At 37.7% G+C, this 19,145-nt stretch overlaps 2 protein-coding genes across 2 annotated transcripts; one reads left to right on the top strand and one right to left on the bottom strand.

Annotated features, from left to right (window-relative positions):
• Window positions 1–1,864: 1,864 nt before the first annotated feature.
• On the bottom strand, window positions 1,865–3,949 carry LOC143853379 (uncharacterized). The gene is made up of 3 exons (XM_077363127.1): window positions 3,553–3,949; window positions 3,274–3,414; window positions 1,865–2,724 (listed from the first exon to the last, which is right to left on the bottom strand). The coding sequence occupies exons 1-3, from the start codon at window positions 3,636–3,638 to the stop codon at window positions 2,244–2,246; spliced, it is 708 nt and encodes a 235-aa protein (XP_077219242.1). The 5' UTR covers window positions 3,639–3,949; the 3' UTR covers window positions 1,865–2,243.
• A 13,698-nt stretch (window positions 3,950–17,647) lies between these two features.
• On the top strand, window positions 17,648–18,653 carry LOC143853407 (uncharacterized). The gene has a single exon (XM_077363159.1). The coding sequence runs from the start codon at window positions 17,738–17,740 to the stop codon at window positions 18,539–18,541; it is 804 nt and encodes a 267-aa protein (XP_077219274.1). The 5' UTR covers window positions 17,648–17,737; the 3' UTR covers window positions 18,542–18,653.
• Window positions 18,654–19,145: the final 492 nt, after the last annotated feature.

A 19,145-nucleotide genomic window follows, 5' to 3' on the forward strand; every position in this document is an offset into this window, starting at 1 on the left:
TAGAAGTCCTATAAGACATTTGGTCACGTTTATAATCATCCAATAGAAGTCCTATAAGACCTTTGGTCACGTTTATAATCATCCAATAGAAGTCCTATAAGACCCAATGAACATGTCAAGGACGCAGGGTGGGGTGAGGGAGGGCAATTGACCCCCTGAAAGTAGGGATTTTTTGGTTCAGTCCCTATATAGGTTTAGTTAAGTTTAGTGTTTTCTTCGTTTTGGATTATCTGAATAGGGATCTCATCGAGAAAGTCTTCTCTCAAGTCTGAGAGTGAGAATAGTACACAGTGGACAGATTTTTAGGACATGGCACAGCAATAGCAGGGCGTAGTAGATGAATGATCTAGACCATTCATTTTTTGGGTCCTCTCCTAGATAGGCTTTGCCCAAAGAATGAGGTCTGTTGGCTGATCCTAAACCTTGAACCCTCACGATTTCTAATGCTGATGGATTTTTATCTTACTATAAATTTCATTGCCCAAAAATGAGTGGTTTAGATCATCCCTTCATTGGGCCCTACTATCCCATGAATGCTACACACGCATGCACCATTTTAAAACTCTACTAAATAATAGCTATACAGGTTTAAGAAGAATATTAAGCTTCTACATAGCACTATTCTTGAGACAGTAGAATTGAAGGGCAATCAGGCACCTTTCAAGTAAACAAAAAAGTAGAACAAATGGGTAATCATGCCCCTTTTTTCCAGTAACTCTTTGACTCCATCCTCCCTTCTGCAAAATTTATAGTGTTACTACCCACATTCAACAAACAAATAAATCCCTGATAAAGTATAGAACTCTCTTTTAGTTTTTATTTTACTAGTTAAAACCATGTTCAAAGAACAAATAATACTGTAGTGGGGTCATCATGCCCCTTCTAACGATTGTTTTATTGTCTCATGTGTGGGGTCTTTTGCCCCAAATTGCTAGTGCACGAATGGTCTTGAAGTACAAATAAATCCACCCTCTCTAAATTGAATTACAGAGGGAAATCTTTCATTCAATGTACTTGGCTCCAGGCTCCTTGAGAAATTGTTTCATTTTCTTGATATTTCACTTGGAATTACTTCTTTCTAAAAACAGTTGAGCTACTCTTCTTAAGCAGAAGCTGTGAAAATTCATGGATTTATTCAATAATGATTCCATGCAACTTGATAGGTCATCTTCGGATATCACCAAGATAGGACCTTATTTGTAAATAAGATTATTTTAAACCAATCTTATTTGTTCCATAGTAAGGTTGCTCTATTGTGACCCAGTGGTCTCCGGTTCGAATCATGAAAACAGCCTCTCTACAATTCTACAAAGTAGAGGTAAGGCAACGTACATTTATCTATCCTCCCTAGACCCCGCAATGGCGGGAGCATCGTGCACTGGGCCGTCCTTTTTTTATTCTCATTTGCAAATGGGAATAGAGGACGAGCCTTGGTGCAATGGTAAGGTTGCTCCATTGTGACCTGTGGTCACAGGTTTGAGTCACGGAAACAGCCTCTCTACGAAGAGGGATAAGGCCGCGTACATCTAGCCCTCCCAAGACACCCCACCCGCTCCCCCACAACGGCAGGAGCCTTGTGCTCTGGGCCACCCTTATTTGCAAATGGGACAACAAATCCACTTTCAAAGCATAAAAAATAGATAATAAAATGGTACAATAACTCCCTTGGCCCTGAATCTGATCCATTGCCCCATATAATAACAATATTAATATTTTCCCATAGCAAGGGTATTTTGGGAAGCTCAAGGAAAACCCAGAACATAATTTGGTTGGCATATGTGTATAGTTAATGCTGCCAAATCTAGAAAAGTAGACGAGACTTTTTTGGCAGAGGGATCCTGGAATCGAATCACACCCAATCAAGGACAAGAAAGAAAAAATGAAGCTAATGAAACAAAGCATCTCAACAACACAACAAGCAAATCACCCCAAAAGAGGTTCAACATCAACTCCACCTCTTGAAACTCGTGGCATCTTTTAATATATACAGACAGAAACCACTGAAAAACGTTCCAACTTTTATCTCTCATCTCACCTTTTTTGGGCCTGTGGATTTCTCATCTGGCAAAAGCATTTAATCATAACATATCTTGCTGAATAAACAGTGCAACGCACTACTTTTTGAAGCCCAAAGGTATCCACCCTTTCTGTCTTCATTTTATTATCCTAAACAAAAGGTAAGTTCAAGAAAAAGTTAAAAAAGTACTAGTTTTATGTACATTTCCTTGTATGTACAGGCCAGTCTAAGAGGGAAAAACAAGGATCCTTTCATCAAGGAAGCTGCTCCTCATCAAGCTTGTAACAGATGAGGGGATGGGTAGCTCTTCAAGCTCATCAAAGAAGTCATTTTCTTCTGATTTGGGTGTTGAGAAGGTCATGATATCAGGATAAGAAAGTGGTTCTTCATTAAAGAGGAGGTTCAAGGGGTCATGGGTCTTTTCTAGTAGTGTGGAAATATTTTCTTGGTTGATGTCTTGGGAGCAATTGTTGGGGAATTGTAAGTTGAAATCTTCTTCATTGGTGATGGGTTGTGTTGGGGTGCTGGGGAGGTTTTCAATTGGTTGGTTCTGGAGAGATTGTTTTTTTGGGTTAATGTGAAGATCAGAGCCTGGATGGTTGTGGGTAGAGGTGTATGTGATGATGAGCATTGAAGAGTCTGTTCTGCATCTCTCAACTTGCTTTTTGGCTGAACAGCCCTTTGCTGTGCTGCACCTGTAATAGCCCCTTGAAATAGAAAATACAAGGAAATGATAAGATTACTTGATGAGAGAGAGAGAGAGAGAGAGAGAGAGAGAGAGAGAGAGAGAGAGTGTTGAACACTTCATCAGATTTTATGTGTTCTATAGTCATGTCTAACGGGAAAAAAATAGTCATGTCTAACAAAATAAAAGGCAAAGGCAAATCCAAAGAGATATTGGAATACTGTCAACTTGTTCTTATGGGATTTTTGGTAGTACAACTGTACAATAGAAAAAAATGGCAAAACAAATGACCCAAAACATGTTAAAATAAGTAGATTGGAGCCACATATATTGTTTTTCTAAAGAGTATCAAAGTTGGAAAAATAAAAAGGCTTAGGTTTTTTTTCTATTGGATCATCAACTTACTTAAAAGAAATTTGAAAAAACACTCCAATTTTTTCCCCCAAGAGTTTAATTGTACAAGATCAAAAGGTTAAAATAAAAAAGTTATCAATTTAAAAAGGTTTTTAATGATCAGCTAACTGAAAACCTGAAAAAGAAGCTACTCTAAGCTTCCATGAACATAAGCTACCTTGGATATGGAGATCCTTTGATTGGCTTTTGCCCATATTTCCTCCAAGACCAGAAATCAGAAGGTGGCCCTTCACCCTTCTGTGATCTCCCAATATTTTCTTCAATCCTCACCCTCACTACAGTTTTCTGAACCATTTTCCTGTAACACATGGAGATCACATAAAATAACTATATAAAAAAATAGAAAAAAATTAGAGATGTAACACAATCCAAAACATACAGAAGACTTCTTCAAAAACAAATTTGAAGAAAAGAAAGAAACAAAAACATTAACCACCTTTTCTTAGAAGCTCCATTGTCTTTCTTAGCCTTTGGCTCTTTTGGAGACTTCAAATCTTTTGTTTTAGGGGGAGAATCTTCCATTATAGCCCTTTTTTTTCTTCTTCGTATCTTACATGAAAGAATCTCAAGCTTCTTTTTTCCAATTTCTCAGCAAAGCTTACCAAATAAAGCAAAGTAAAAAAGAGGGTTTTCAAGATGAAGAGGAAAAGAGTGATGAGGTTGCAGAAGTGATAGAGAAACGGACATGAATCATTTCTAATTCATTAAGAAGAGCAAAAGATGACAAAGGAGTTGCTCTCTTTCTTTCTTTCTTTTCACTCATTAATAAAAGGTAGAGAACAGCAGCTCAAGAGCAATAAATATGATTTCCTATCCAAAAAGCAAACACGGAAACCATGCCTCTCTCTCTCTATGTGGGCTCTTACGGTGCATGTAAGAATTCTTGTTGGCTACGTAGAAAAATCAGGATTTTGCAACCGAATACTTTCTACATTGAATGTATATGTACGTGGCAATAGTTAGTTGGAAGATCAATGATATTTACACCCCCATTTGTTTGTCTTTTACTGAAAATGACTTCCTTCGACCAAAAGACAAATAATGGAGGGGAAAATGATCACGAAAAGACAAAGAAAAAGGGGTGGGAATATCATTTGTCACAATTGGTGCATACCGACACTGAGCTGAACATTCTAATTGATTGTCATCCATCGGGTAGAGCCCACAAGTGATTTGAACATTTATTTTTATTTTTTTTGATGGGTAAGTGATTTGAACTTTCACACTGATAAATGGGATTTGCTAGGTCCATCACAGAAGCGTTTCGTGGATGGCACCACCCCATGAAAGAAGACAAAATCTGCTAAAAAGTGAGCCCATGTGGCTGCTTTGACATGCAACAAGCCATCCACGAAATACCTTCTGCAATGGACGCTAGCAAATCCTAAGATTTAAATAATGCCTTCTCCAACAGCTTAAGCTTTTGGAGAAATTGGTTGTTTGACATGCTATTAGAAGAAAAGTCCTGAGCTCAAACCTACTTGATAGCAAAAATAATAGCATAACCCAAAAGAGGGGCCACATGTGCCATGTGTAGGCCAACCTTAAAAAGAGGTGCCGACACGTGAGAGGGCCTGTTAAAGTATGAGATTAAATAATGCCTTATCCAACCGCTTAAGCTTTTGGAGAAACTGGATTTTGACAAAAAAAAAAGAGAAGGGGAGGGGGGTTGAAAAAATCATCTCCCTAAAATATATACTTAATATGTTTCTTCGGTTCTTCCTCGAGGGAGTCTAGATGTTTTCTTTTCATGGAAATTTTTATTGGAAAACTTTTTTCATAGAAATTTTTTATTAGAATTTCTTTGATGGTGAAATATTTTACACCTCAAGCGTAGCATAAGAGGGACCCACTATTTTCTTCCATATGAAAATTTTCATAGGGTGTGTTCCACCAACTCCACTCAAATCCATGCATCTGGTGGGGCCCACCATTACTCCTCATATTTTGTTGGCGTAGGTCCGACAATCTCCACCCAAGCAGGCTCATGCATAGGGTGGCCCACTATTTTACATCTCATGTTTTGATGGGATGGGGCCGCTAGTAAACAACTAATTTAAAAAGTGTTTAATATAATGAGGAGTGCAATTATCAAAACAAAGACATGCCCATATTATGTTCACAACTTTTAAGTACAGTTCATAAATAGGCCCTGACCATACACAACCATGTGTAATTCACTTTTGAGGACCTTTTTGGCGACATGGAGGACCTCGAAAATTTGTAGTTCTCTTCAATCTCCACCGTACGTCTCACATTATGGTGATCAAAGTTAATCTCATCAATCTCCACCCTCATTGGATGTTTCTTAGACCTTTGATCCTGCATAATGAAAAAGGTACCTTTAAGCTCTTACTTTTTCATGCCTCGATCTGTTTTTCAGGTAGGTAAGCTAAGATTGAACTTAAGATCACAAGGTTGAGATATAGATAGAAAGCGTTTCGGATCATTGAAATGAATGTGGCAGCAACCTTTGGTCCTCAATGAGTAATGCACGATCGGATTATGAGTGGATTATTATCACACACACTGACACACACATATCTCTCACTAGTCATGAAGTCAAGCTTCTTGAAAACGAAATTTCATTGTTACACTAGTGCGGTATCCAATGCTAAAGATGTGTGCACAAGAACTTCATATGGTGACAAGGCAATAATGCCCATGTAAATGTTACTTCTTTCATGTGAATTGTGTTGTTTACTTCTATGATTCCTAATTTCTCCAGTTGGTTGTTGATCATGGGCTTCCCAAGTGCTTTGTGTTGCATGCGAGACCCACAAATTTTGACAGGTTGAATTGCCTCCTAGGTGCTGTCCCGGGGCTGTTTGGATCTAGGGAAAAAGTTCTATGGAAAAAATATTTCATAAAAAAAATTCCAGGGTCTAGTAGGTTTGCAATTTTCATTGAAAACATGGAAGATTTTTTTATTTTGGAAAAAGTATAAAACCGTTTGATCTACTACCTGGGAATTTATATGATGGGTGGCCGTGAAAACACGTGAAGTCCGGAAAGTATGATACGGCCCACTCCATATGATGATCCAAACCGTCCATTTGTTAGGCGAGAACTTAACTAGGTTGTGCCTAAAAACCATTTCCATAGGATGATCCTAACCCTCCGATCTGTAGAAGATTCCATAAATGATCCTATGTAAATGATTTATGGCATCTTCTACAGATCGGAGGGTTAGGATCATCCTATGGAAATGATTTTTGGGGCACAACCTATTTAAGTTCTGGCCTAACATATGGACGGTTTGGATCATCATATGGAGTGGGCCGTACCATACTTTGCAGACTTCACTTGTTTTCATGGCCACCATCCGCTTTGCTCCCAGAATTCGTTGCAAATCAGTACAAACTTCCACTGAAGAGTTGGAAATAAAAGAAATGGGCCAGAATGGGTTGGAAGAACACCCTTCTTGGTTTTTTTTTCGTTCTCCACAGCAAAATAATCACAGCATCGGATGTTTGAAATATTTTTCCTTGTATAAAGGGAAATGATTTCAACGCTACCATGGTTTGATAAAGATGCACGAGTATTTAAACGCAGGTAGAAGCTTTTTTAGAACCGAAATAATCTTCTGACAACCTTTTAAATACTAAATGATAAGATGCTTCGCACATCTTATCGAAGCATCTTATCAAAACATGGTAGGGCTAAAATCATTTCCCTATATAAAACATCCCCTAAATGCTCCAATCCAAAGATGTGGGTCGACACACAACCATGGGGACTACCGAACCGAACTTCTTTCCCAAACTGAGCAATACCTTCCTATCAATGTACATTTGCAATGTAGGGGTGAGATCAAATCCAGATGGAAACACCCTCCACTGAATCACTAGTGGTGGGTCCAAGCCTTACAGAGATCCGATATATCATCAGATTGAAATGTGTGGTGGAAATTCGGTATGTTTGTTGATTTTTAGGAGGAAATGATCATACACAATCCTTATAGATTAATTGTGAATATCCTAAAACCCAAACCTATGAAAACCTAATCCATTTCTCGATAAAATCCTGCCTTGGAGATATTTATGCTCCATTTAATGGGGACCCCACCTGTATTGTGACCCAAGAACGTGTTGTTTTTTTCTAGTGAGAGAGACGGAGATATGAAATTGAAGGTGCAGTATGGCCCACACGTTTTGTCCTTAAGAGTGTAGGGTGGGCCCCAAATTCCTCAAGGAAGCGTGCAAGTAAATGAGATGTTAGTGACGTTTGGCCAACTACAGAGAATGCTAAGAGTCAGCACCCTCTTACTATTCATGACAGTGACTAAACAAATTGGTATAATAGTATCGAGATAGGATTCAATGAATATCCCCCAACCATATTGCATTGGCTCCTTTATGACTAAAGGCTTCTCCTTATTGGACTGGGGGACAGAAATTCTTGGATAAGATTTTCCTGGGATTGGAGAATCCTAATCCTATTATTACGGGAGCTGATATTTCCGCTCCCCTTTGGATTAGTCTAAAAGGGGAGCGGAAATATCCAAAGCATAGGTGAGTTGATATTTCCGCTCCCCTTTTAGACCAATCCACTCTAAGTTGGAGTGGATTGGTCTACAAGGGGAGCGGATATATCAATTTCCTTTATTACTTATGAAGTTTTTAAAATGGAATTTGCTAGGCAATTTTGCAATTCACCGCTCACCAAGAGCTATGTGAGATGAACCAAATAATAAGACACATTCTGCTATGACGTGGCTGTTCTATCCTGCAAAAGTGAGCTGCGGAATGGCTCTATGAGAAATTGCCTAGCAAATCCACTTTAAAATATTGTTTATTGGTTTTTTATGTCGTCCATTTAGGACATTTTGTTGGAGAAGTTTTTTTTCTCGCACCTCTTGTAGTATAATTCACACCCCTGTAACATGTTGAAGTTGTTCTCCATGTGAGATGAGGATACCAAACCTATCCGAGTATAAAATAAAACCCGACTTACTGTCTCTACCGAGAAGAGCCCAATCACACAAACTTTTTGGTGTCTTAATAAAATTTGACATAGAGCTTGCCTAAGGGTGTGCATGATCAAAAGAAGACAAGAAAGCCAAAACTTCAAACCATCGTAACTTTTGATCCGATCATTAGTTTAAGATGCAGTTATCTTACTTTTTTCAAGTTTATTTTGCTATTTTTAGAAAATTTTAAGCCCATGTTTTAACGAAGCCTTGTTTTAGTAGTTAGATTCAAACGAAGTTTTTGACCATTTTTGAATGGGGAGTGATAAATGGATTGTTGTGCAGATGTCTTGTATTCTACAGGACTCTGACGGACTAATGTGCGAGTTTTGGGTTTTCTCTTAAGGGTATTTCGGTAAATTTCTCCATGTACTGGCGTTGATATATAAGCCGCATGTTACGGTTGCGGGATTAGGTTTTTATTCTTTTGTGTTTTCTTGGCAAAGAAGAAGAGACTTTGTAATCCTAGACCGAAATAGTGAAAATCTTCACCTGTGGACATAGGCAGTGCCGAACTACGTAAAATCTTGTGTGATAGTGTTTCTTTGCATCGTTCTTTTTGGTGTTTTGTTGCACATCGTGTTCAATCCGCGTTGAGAAGTATTTATCAGATTTTCAACATCGACACCATCTTAAATCGACCTCCTCTGTGTCTCTGTCTCTCTCTCTAACCCAAAGGAGAGACAAAGACACACATGGGTCGATTTATCATTACCCTTTTTGAATTTGTACTATTATTCGTAACAATTAGGAACTCGCTAGGCAATTTTATGGCCGGCTTTTGCACATGAGAACAACCACACCGGTTGATTTTTTTTGCAGATTTTGTCTTATTCAATTAATTCAGCTGAGGTGGTTATTCTATGATGCAAAAGCCAGCCACAAAATGGCTTTTCGTGAAACTGCGGATGTTTGTTTTAGATAAAGCCTATAATTTATTAAAACAGTAAGAACGGGGATTACCCCAAATAAAGATTGCCCACATTTGCTAAAAAGCTCCTGATTTCGCAAGGCAGTCCGCCAAATCGTTGGTACTTTTATGTACAAGGAAAAAAAAACACAATACACACGAAGATCATTTATCTCATTGGTTGAGTCTCCGTGGACTCATGTGAATCAAATCATAATACTACAAAGTTGTTCTCATTTTAAAAAGAGGAAGCTTCATGTGTATGACACATACACCAAAACTATGTGTATAACATCCCAATATACAAGTGTTGAAGGGCTACCGGTAATCAGGCATATAGCTTACATACGATTATTCAATGTATAGTTAAGCATTCACTATCCATCCTTTCTGAATATAGGAAATGCCCAATAGACTACAGACAAAATAATAGTGTATTGGCTGGTGCCAAGCTCAATTGAACCTCTATTCTCTTATTCAGTTGAACATCACAAATGGAATTATGTTTAGAATACCTTGGTTTTTTTTATTTACTGTTTGGCCTCGTTCGTTTTGTCTTTAATAAAAGCTAAGAAAAACAAAATTAGAAGCTTAAATAGAAAGATTTCATTATAGAAATTGAGTGCTATTATCAAAACAATCCAAACATCATTTCCTTTCAAACATTATAAAACAATTACGAATTTTTGTTAATTTTATTAGTTCAGGAAAGTCGTGGTAGACTAACACCGCGGCCATGAGTAATGAGTCTCATATTTATAGACACAATGGTGGTGGACTTTTGTTCTTAATTTCTACAAACCTTCCTACTTACAATCTAAGAAAGGTTAAGATTTTTCTAGCTCTAAACAAAAAATAAAAATATAACTCCATTAGGTCAAGTTTCATGCCCTATTGTTGGTTCAACCGAGTTTGGGTCGTCGGTTCAACCGAGTCTTGAATATTATCGGATCGAAAGGAGTAAGGAAAAAATTCTGATTAAATAGCATTAAGTTGAATTTGAAATTGATTTCATTATGATTATGGTCAACCACCATTTTCTTCATTTTCTTCTATCACAAATCCAACTTAGGGGCATCTATGATAGAATTTCCGGCCCGGCCCTACCCTTTTTTTCATAAAAATTGACTTCATTTTTAGGAGAAGGAAAACAGAAGAGGGTTAGAATGTAGGCATTCTTAGGAAAAGATGAACAAAAATGGATGGAAATGCTGGAAAAGGGGTGGAAATTGAATTGTATTCCTATTTATTATACAAGTTATTCCCAATATGAGCAGCCCATAGGATGGCAAATTTCCAGCTTCACTTTTTTAATTTACAAATCTCATCAAAACCTCATTCCATTTAGTTTAGAGTCGTTGACATCATCCCCAAAATTTATACCTTTTCACTTCTGGTCAATTATGATTATATTATAAATTTCTATAAAAAAAGAGAAATTATATGGTGCCGGAGAAGACATGCTCGTATTCTAAGGTAACAATCTTGATGTTTGATCGGACATTACCACAGGTTTTAAGAGGCTAGCTGTTAGGGGTGTAAATGAGTTGAGCTTGGCCCAGCTCGGCTCGGCTCGGGCCTCGGCCAGGCTCGCGAGCCTTACCGAGCTCGAGATATATTAAGGCAATGATATATTCACACCCCTCATCTTCCGTGGACAGCCCTATCTAGTGTAATTTGACTACTCTTTTTACACCACGGGGGGTGGTCCAAGTAATAAATGGGGTTAAAAAAAAAGCGAAATATTTTGTCTCCCCTTTCACTCCCTGGACAACCCTTTTAGTGTGTGTGTCTATATATATATATATATATATATATATATATATATATATATATATATATATATAAGGAAAGGTGTGCGTACTCGGTCGAGTAGATAAGCTTATCTACTCGGTCTGGTTAAAAACAGTGGGGGCCCACATTTTTGGGGTGATCCAAACCATTCATTTGAAAGGCCCTTACCTAGATAGGGTGTCCACAAAAAATCAGCCCCATAGGATCATCCTAACCCATGCAACAGTGGAGGGAAAAAAGGGAAAAAAATGGACAAACACAGCTTGTCCACAAATCTGCCCATTTTTCCCTCCACTGTTGGATGGGTTAGGATGATCCTATGGGGCTGATTTTTTGTGGACACCCTATCTAAGTAAGGGCCTTTCAAATGAATGGTTTGGATCACCCCAAAAATGTGGGCCCCCACTGTTTTTAACCAGACCGAGTAGATAAGCTTATCTACTCGAACGAGTACGCACACCTTATTTGGGTGATGCAAAGCATTCATTTGATGGGCCCTGACATAGAGACGGTGTCCACAAGAAATTAGCTTCATAGGATCATCCCAACCCTATGATTTGTGGAGCTTAAAATTGACGGCTATAACCCGCCACAAATCTGTCCATATATATATATATATATATATATATATATATATATATATATATATATATGAGGAATTGAAAGGGAAGAACTTGAATGATTGTGATTGTGAGCTTGAAGCTCATATAGCTTATATGAGCTTGAGGGCCAAACACATGTGGGCCCACATTGTTAGGATGATCCAAAGCATTCATTTGAAAGGCCCTTACATAGATAGGGTGTGTACAAAAAATCAGCTCCATAGGATCATCCTAACCCATCCAAAAGTGGAGGGCAAAATGGACAAACACCGTTTGCCACAAATCTGCCCATTTTTGCCCTCCGCTTTTGGAGGGGTTCAGATGATCCAATGGAGCTGATTTTTGGTACACACCCTATCTATGATGGGGCCTTGCAAATGAATGGTTTGGATCACCACAAAAAAGAGGGACCCATGTGTTTGGGCCCTCAAGCTCATATAAGCTATATGAGCTTCAAGCTCACAATCATTTTCCTCATATATATATATATATATATATATATATATATATATATATATGTATATATATATTAAATCCTTAACGAGCTTGGCCAGCCGGTCCGGCTCGTCTCGTTAAGGATTCGAGCTGAGCTTTTACCGAGCCGAGCTAGAGCGAGCTTCCGAGCCCGGGCCAAAATTGACACCCTTACTAGCTGTTGTTCACCCTATAAAATATCTCATAAAAGGGATTTGCTAGAGACCATCGCAGGATGCATTTTGCGGACCCACTGTTGCATTAGAAAGCAGCCACATAGGCTCAGATTTTGTCTCATTCATTTATTCCAACTGAGGTGGCCTTGCAAATCCCCTTATAAAAATACCCTCCTCTTAACTAACTTAAAGTAACCCTCCACCGCCACCCCCGCCTCTAGGGGTGTAAATGGATATTCGGAAATTCGATTACCGCCCGCATCCGAATCCGTTTAAAGCGAATATTATCCGAATTCGTTTCAAGCGGATATTATCCGAATCCGTTTATGAGATATCCGGCTCTTAGCGGATGCGAATCTGGTAAATGGTATATCCGATCCGTTTAACATCCGAATCCGTGAAGTAAATCCTTTTTATTTATTATTAATAATATCATTAGTATTTATTTTTAGTAATGACACACTATCTTTTGTTTCTATAAGAAAAGTGAATATTCTTTTTAGAAAAATAAAAATAAAAACAAAAATAGCCCAAACCCATTCCATCATATACAAAAGAAAAGGAAAAACCCAAAGACCACTACCAACACTATCATCCATCCCCATCGCCTCCCTCTCTCTCTCTTTGCCTTTGTTTTAAAAGGAAGAAGAGGATCTCATATATTTTAGGGTTTGAGAGTTAATTTTGTGAAGAGAATGTAGAGGTCTAGTTTTAGGGTTTGGAAAATTCATTCGAGTAAGTAGGAGAAAAAAGATAAAGTGCTGCAATAACATGTTCGAATTTACCGGATAAACGGATACGGATAATATCCGAATTCGAACAATATCCGACGGATACGAATTCGGTAATAAATATTAAATATCCGTCGAATCCGAATCCGAATCTGAATTCGGATAGTGTATACTGTAATCGAATTCGGATATAGCCATATCCGCTCCGAATTCGATCCGTTTACACCCCTACCCGCCTCTCTCTCTCTCTCTCAAACACAACACCAATTTAATATGGTGCTTCCCAAAAAGGACAGCGGGCCCACATGAATAAGATGATCTACACCAATCAAGATTCTGGCTCCCTTCAATGAGGGCCATTGAATGATCCTAAATCCTTTTGATCTGAGGAGTTTTCAATATTAACATCCAAAAATGGTGGCCTCAAATCGAGGGATTAAGATCGTCCTATGAACCCTTTTTTGGGGCACAATCTACCAATCAGCATCTAGGCAATTTTGCAAAGGGAAGTGATATATTGGGCCCATTTTTTACCTGGGCCAGCCCCCTCTAGTGTATTAATGACTACGCTTCAAATTATTCTATAAGCGGGTGGCCCAAGGAGAAAAGGGGGAGAATATATCATTCCCCTCTTTTTTAAAACCAACTATGAGAAGAGCCACCTATGGAATGAATTAAATGAATCTAGCTATACTATATATAAAGGCAAAATCTTGAGTTATTTTCTTTCACCCTTTGCCACAATTTCATCTGTATCCCATTTGTCTTTTGCCTATCCTCTTTAATAAGAATTTATGATATTACCTACTTCCTTTAGGGTAATTTTGCCATTTTCCATTGCAAACGTCCAAAAAAATGTCAGATGTTACTGCTTTTTCCCTTACTTTGGCTTTCTTTCTACAGATAGTCAGGTATTTTGCCCTTTTCATAATTCCGCCCATATCCCCGGTATGTCTTACCCTTCGTATATTGCATATTTTCTTATTCACAACATGCAGATTCAACATGCCTTTATTGGGGCATGAAATAAGCAAAGTAAAGACAAAAAAGTACAATGATACTGATGTTACTTGAAAGAACTGTCTGCATCTTCACCCCTACCCTCGATGAAAACATTGGGGTTTTGCGGGGACCCCTACCGGCTTATTAGAAAATACTTAAGGGTTTACACCATATATATTCTAACAAGAATTTTGTGATAAAGCCTCCAAACGAAAAACATATTTCTTACACTCCCTATTAAAAAAAAAACAGTACTGATGGGCTACATCGTAAATAGGGTGTTCCAAAAATATACATTTCCATGCGATGATCCTAGCCCTGCAGTCTATAGAGGAATGGCATATTTGGATTATCATCTGTAAAATATTTTTTAGGAACAATCAATTTATATTGTGGCCCATTAAATGGACGGTTTGGATCATCCTATGTCGTAGGCCGTAAAATATTCAGTACAAATTTATTTATTTTTGATAGGTAAGTTGGGGTTTTGAGGGGACCCCTAAGGGCTTATTAAAAAAATACTTCACTACATGGGCTTACACCATATATATTCTAATAAGAATTTTGTGACAAAGTCTGCAAACGAAAAACAAATTTCTTATACTCCCTCTTAAAAAAAATAGTACTGTATAACTTACACCATAGGACGATCCAAACCGTCCAATTGATGGGCCACATCGTACATAGGGTGTTCCCAAAAAACACATTTCCATGCGATGATCCTAGCCCTGCAGTCTATAGAGGAACGGCATATTTAGGAAACATTTATTGGTTGGAGGGTTGTAATTATCCTACGGAAATGAATTTTGGCACACAACCTATTTACATCGTGGCCCATGAAATGGACGGTTTGGACCATCCTACGATGTAAGCCATACAGTACTTTTTCAAAAAAAATACTCACTATCAGGACTTACACTATATAAAAACTTTCATAATCACATCATTTCCCTGTAAATCATGAGGAAACGGGTCAAATGGGCCGGGTAAAAATCACCCGGGAAATTTTATGGGTCATTGGACTTGGACACGCACCCGGCCTGCACACCCGCGGGTCAACCGGAATTTTGACGTTGTTTTTGAAGATTTTTTTTAGGAAAAATTACATTTACACCCTCTCTAGTTTCTGACACATCCACTTCCACCCCTATAGTTTAAAACATGACAAATACACCCCTGTAGTTTCAATTTGTTTAAGGTAGGCCCCCTCAGCTAAAGGTTCGTCCATACATTGAAGGGTTAGGATGATCCGATGGAGCTGATTTTTTGGGCACACCCTATCTATGTCAGGGCCCATCAAATGAAAGCTTTGGATCATCCAAACAATGTGGGCCCACATTATTTGGATGATTTTTTGGTAGTGTTTGGATTCGGGTATGGGCCCACATTATTTGGATGATCCAAAGCGTTCATTTGATGGGTCCTGACATAGATAGGGTGTGCCCAAAAAATCAGCTCCATCGGATCATCCTAACCCTTCAATCTATGGATGAACCTTCAGCTGAGGGGGCAAACCTTAAACAAATTGAAATTACAGGGGTGTATTTGTCACGTTTTAAACTATAGGGGTGGAAGTGGATATGTCAGAAACTAGAGGGGGTGTAAATATAATTTTCTCTTTTTTTAAATATATATAGAGATTTGCTAGCCACCTTCGCCGAGGCTACTTATCTGCTTGTCGCCCATCCGTTGCTGCAAAGATTGGCAGAAGTAAGATTTGTGCAAAGGTGGCTAGCAATACATAATAGCAACAAATAATAATGTACTAAGTTTTAAATGAAAAATTACAGGAAAATGGAAGCAAAGTAGAATATGACAATTACGGGAAAAAGTACAAAGAAAACTCAAATGTTATGACAATTACGGGAAAAAGTAAAAAGAAAATTCAAATGTTATGACAATTACGGGCAAAAGAGGCATAAAAGGAGACAAGCGTCTTTTTTTAACTCATGTGCAAGGGCATATGAGAAACGAAAATGACGAAAAAGAAGTAGTGAAAAAGGACATGCGTGGGACTTTGACGGAAATTAAGGCTGGACACATAAGGCAATAGCAGGAAAGAACGTGCCTAAAAATATAGGATTATTGCTTTTAGTATAGTAAGGATAAGGATTACTTTGGCTTTCTCTCTTTCTACAAATAGTCAGGTATTTTGCCCTTTCATAATTCCGTCCATATCCCTTTTATGTCTTACCCTTCGATCTGCATCCCGAATATGGCATATTTTCTTATTCACAATATGCAGATTCAACATGCCTTTGTTGGGGCAAGAAATAAGCAAAGTAAAGACAAAAAAGTACAATGGAAGCTGAAATAAACTGTTACTTGAAAGAACTGTCTGCATCTTCACCCCTTCCCTCGATGAAAACATTGACAGGACCAATCGTATACGTATGGCAACATCCTCACTTTCATTACCTCTTTCTTTCCTTTTTCCTGTTGTTACTAATATATCTTAAGAGTTACAGATGTGCTACTCTGTTTTTCTTTTGAGGGTTTTACGACCCTCTTTGGATTGCAGGAGAAACAGTTCTTGAAAGATTTTTTTATCCTAGGATATCATTATAAATTAAAATTCCTAGTAAATAAAACTAGAACTGATGTGGGTCAAATCATTTTTTACCATATGTAATTAAACTCTGGAAAATCATAAAATTTTGGAAAAAAATTTCTGTTCAAAACTTTTCCTCAGAATTCATGCATTCTAAACAGAGACCAAAGGACTATTTATATTTTTAAAATTTATGATTTTTTTTTTTTTCATTTCCAAATTTGATTGTTTGCATTTATTATTATCTTTTTTGGGATTGTAATATGGTAGAAAGGTGAAGATTTGGACAATCCACCACACATTGTTTAGAATTCACAGAAAATAACAGTGGGAATTTTGGATCTTGATGCAGGTATCTTCTCTGCTTCTCTTTCATTTCTGATATTTTCTGTTTCTTTGTTTTGTTTTAAGTACATTTGACCGTTTTAATGTCTTTCATAACGGTTGCAGATGAAGCACATACAAACATACAAACATTGAGAGATTTGTATGCTTGCTTTCTGAAGAAGATGGTGAGTCCCTGGTTGTAAAGGATCACTAATGACTAAACTACTCCTGGCTTTGCTTGGGTCATTTTAGAAGAGAAGATATTTTTAAATTTATGAAAGTTAAAGGAAGATACCTTAATAAGGTCACCTTTCATTTTCTGAGTTCCTGTATGTTAATTTTTGTATTTCTAATCAAGTTTTGGTTCGTTCCCGTGCAACGCATGGGCCTGCAACTAGTTAAGTTAAAGCCAAGTATGAGCTGACTTTTATTTCCTGAAAAAGATGGGTAGCAAAATGGCATTCCACCTAATCTCCTAGATGCTCTCACATTAATATTAGATAATTTTTTCTGTTAATGAGTGATTAGTTCTTATTAGTCAACAATTTGAATTGGATTAAAAAAATGATTATCATAATTCTATCCTAACAAACAGCAAGAAACAGTCAAAATATTGCCAAATTCTTGCAATATGTATGTACGTTCATCATTCTTAAAGCAATAGAGAAATTAGGATAGGAAACAGGAAATTTTCAGTCATGGCATTTTCCTAACAACTAGTTGGGTTTTGATCACCGTCATCGGACGCTAAGCGTACCACCATCCACATGTAATCCCCTCAATGAGACCATAGTCAATGTCTTTTATATTAAGCTCATAGTTATTTCAATAGAAGTAAAACATAGAGGGTGAGGAATTAAAAAAAGAAAAGAAAATCCCTCAAGGCACGATACATATCATGCATCCAAGGATATTTCAACCACCTAATGTCGTGTTCACCACCTTATTCCTCATTCATTTATGTTCTACGCTTACCTAGCAACAAATTAGAAGGAAAAAAAAAAAAACAGGCCTCATTCTCCTTTGTATATTTATCTGAATGTCTTAGGCAATGCAAGGAATTTGAATTCTGCTAAGCTTTGATGGGGTGGGAGAAATGGGAACAACAAGAGAAGTTGAGTGCAACAATACTAAAACCAACCTTCCACATCTTAACCCTCACCATTCTCAGCCTCCTCCTCCCTCTCTCCTTTCTCCTACTAGCAAGGCTCTCTACTGCCCAACAGATATTAACATTCACCCCTTATCCTACACCCACTTCCATCATCCTCTCCCTCTTCCTATACACCAAGCCCCCTCTCATTCATTCACTTGTCTTAATTGTTAGTGTCACCACCCTTTTACAGGTGTCAACGGGCTTCACTCTTCGCCCACGCTGCAATTTCGGATGGGGCTTCTTATGTTTGTTTCAATTATGTATTGGGTTGGGTATCGAGGCAACCATCTCGGCCGGAATTTCCCATTTGCCTGTTAGTATGGGCTATAGGACATGGTTATCACGGGCTTTCTTCTTCATTGGTTTGTATGAGACGACGGTGTTTTGGACTAGAGTGTTCATGAGACCACTCATCGATGATACAATTTATGGGTCTGCGAAAGAGGAGAGTCTGATCGAAAGGGTGGCGAAAGGTGCGGGTTTCACAGGGCTGTGGTTCTGGAGGTTAAGAAATGAAGTTGAAGGTTTGGGTGTGATGGTGGAGATTAAGAAAGAGGTGTTGATGGGTGTGGGGACGTTTGATTTTGCTTGTTGGTTGGTATATTATGTGACAGTTTTAATAGGTACTGTGAGGTTTGTAAAGGGATTGGTTTGGGTTGTGAAGCTCTTGCTTTGTAGAGAGAAAAAGGAAGGAATTTGTAGCGAGTGGGAGGAAAATGATAAGGTCTGATTCCCTGTTCATACCATGTTCTTACAATTCTTAATTTGTTTTGTGTTTCTCTCCATTTACAATTCTTAATTTGTTTTCTTAATTTATTTCATTAATATCAGTTCTTTGTTCATGGTCCTGCATTAAAACTACAGTATTATAGCATTATAGAATGTATAAATTGCATGCCAAAGACAAGGATTGAGTATTTGTGACCTAAAGGAAATTATGTCTACAAATTAATTCCTGCCTAAACCATATTCACTAGTTTGGATAGACAAATGTCCTGAAAATTTCAGGAAAAGATCTGAGAAATTAAAAAAAAAAAAAAAAAAAACCTCATGTTTTCCAAATCAGATGGGGTCAGGTAATTTTTCTGAAAATTAACCCGAGATTGCGGTGGTTTTGACATTCTCATCAACCTTCTTTCTGACATTTTCAAATAGGTCTCCATGTATAAAAGAGGATCTTCATGTTTTGATTATCCATTTGTAAACACCACACTCCCTTGCTTTGACATTAACACTCTTTTCTTCATTTTAAACCTCCTTGGCTGCCTATTGACTGTTTTTAAGTGTTGTGCATGAAGAAAATGTAAAAAAAAAAAAAAAAAAAGTGTCAATGT

This window comes from Tasmannia lanceolata, unplaced genomic scaffold (assembly GCF_043159265.1).
Source record: "Tasmannia lanceolata isolate RefF3 unplaced genomic scaffold, GAP_Taslan_0.1 ptg000019l, whole genome shotgun sequence".
NCBI classification, from domain to species: domain Eukaryota; kingdom Viridiplantae; phylum Streptophyta; class Magnoliopsida; order Canellales; family Winteraceae; genus Tasmannia; species Tasmannia lanceolata.

Bases quoted from the DNA above. Each gene is read 5' to 3' on its own strand.
- LOC143853407 (XM_077363159.1), top strand. From the start codon at position 17,738: ATGGGGTGGGAGAAATGGGAACAACAAGAGAAGTTGAGTGCAACAATA.
- LOC143853379 (XM_077363127.1), bottom strand. From the start codon at position 3,638: ATGGAAGATTCTCCCCCTAAAACAAAAGATTTGAAGTCTCCAAAAGAG. The intron at 3,415-3,552 runs GTGGTTAATGTT...CATGTGTTACAG, and splicing joins AATGGAGCTTCTAAGAAAAG to GAAAATGGTTCAGAAAACTG. The intron at 2,725-3,273 runs GTAGCTTATGTT...TTCTATTTCAAG, and splicing joins AAAGGATCTCCATATCCAAG to GGGCTATTACAGGTGCAGCA.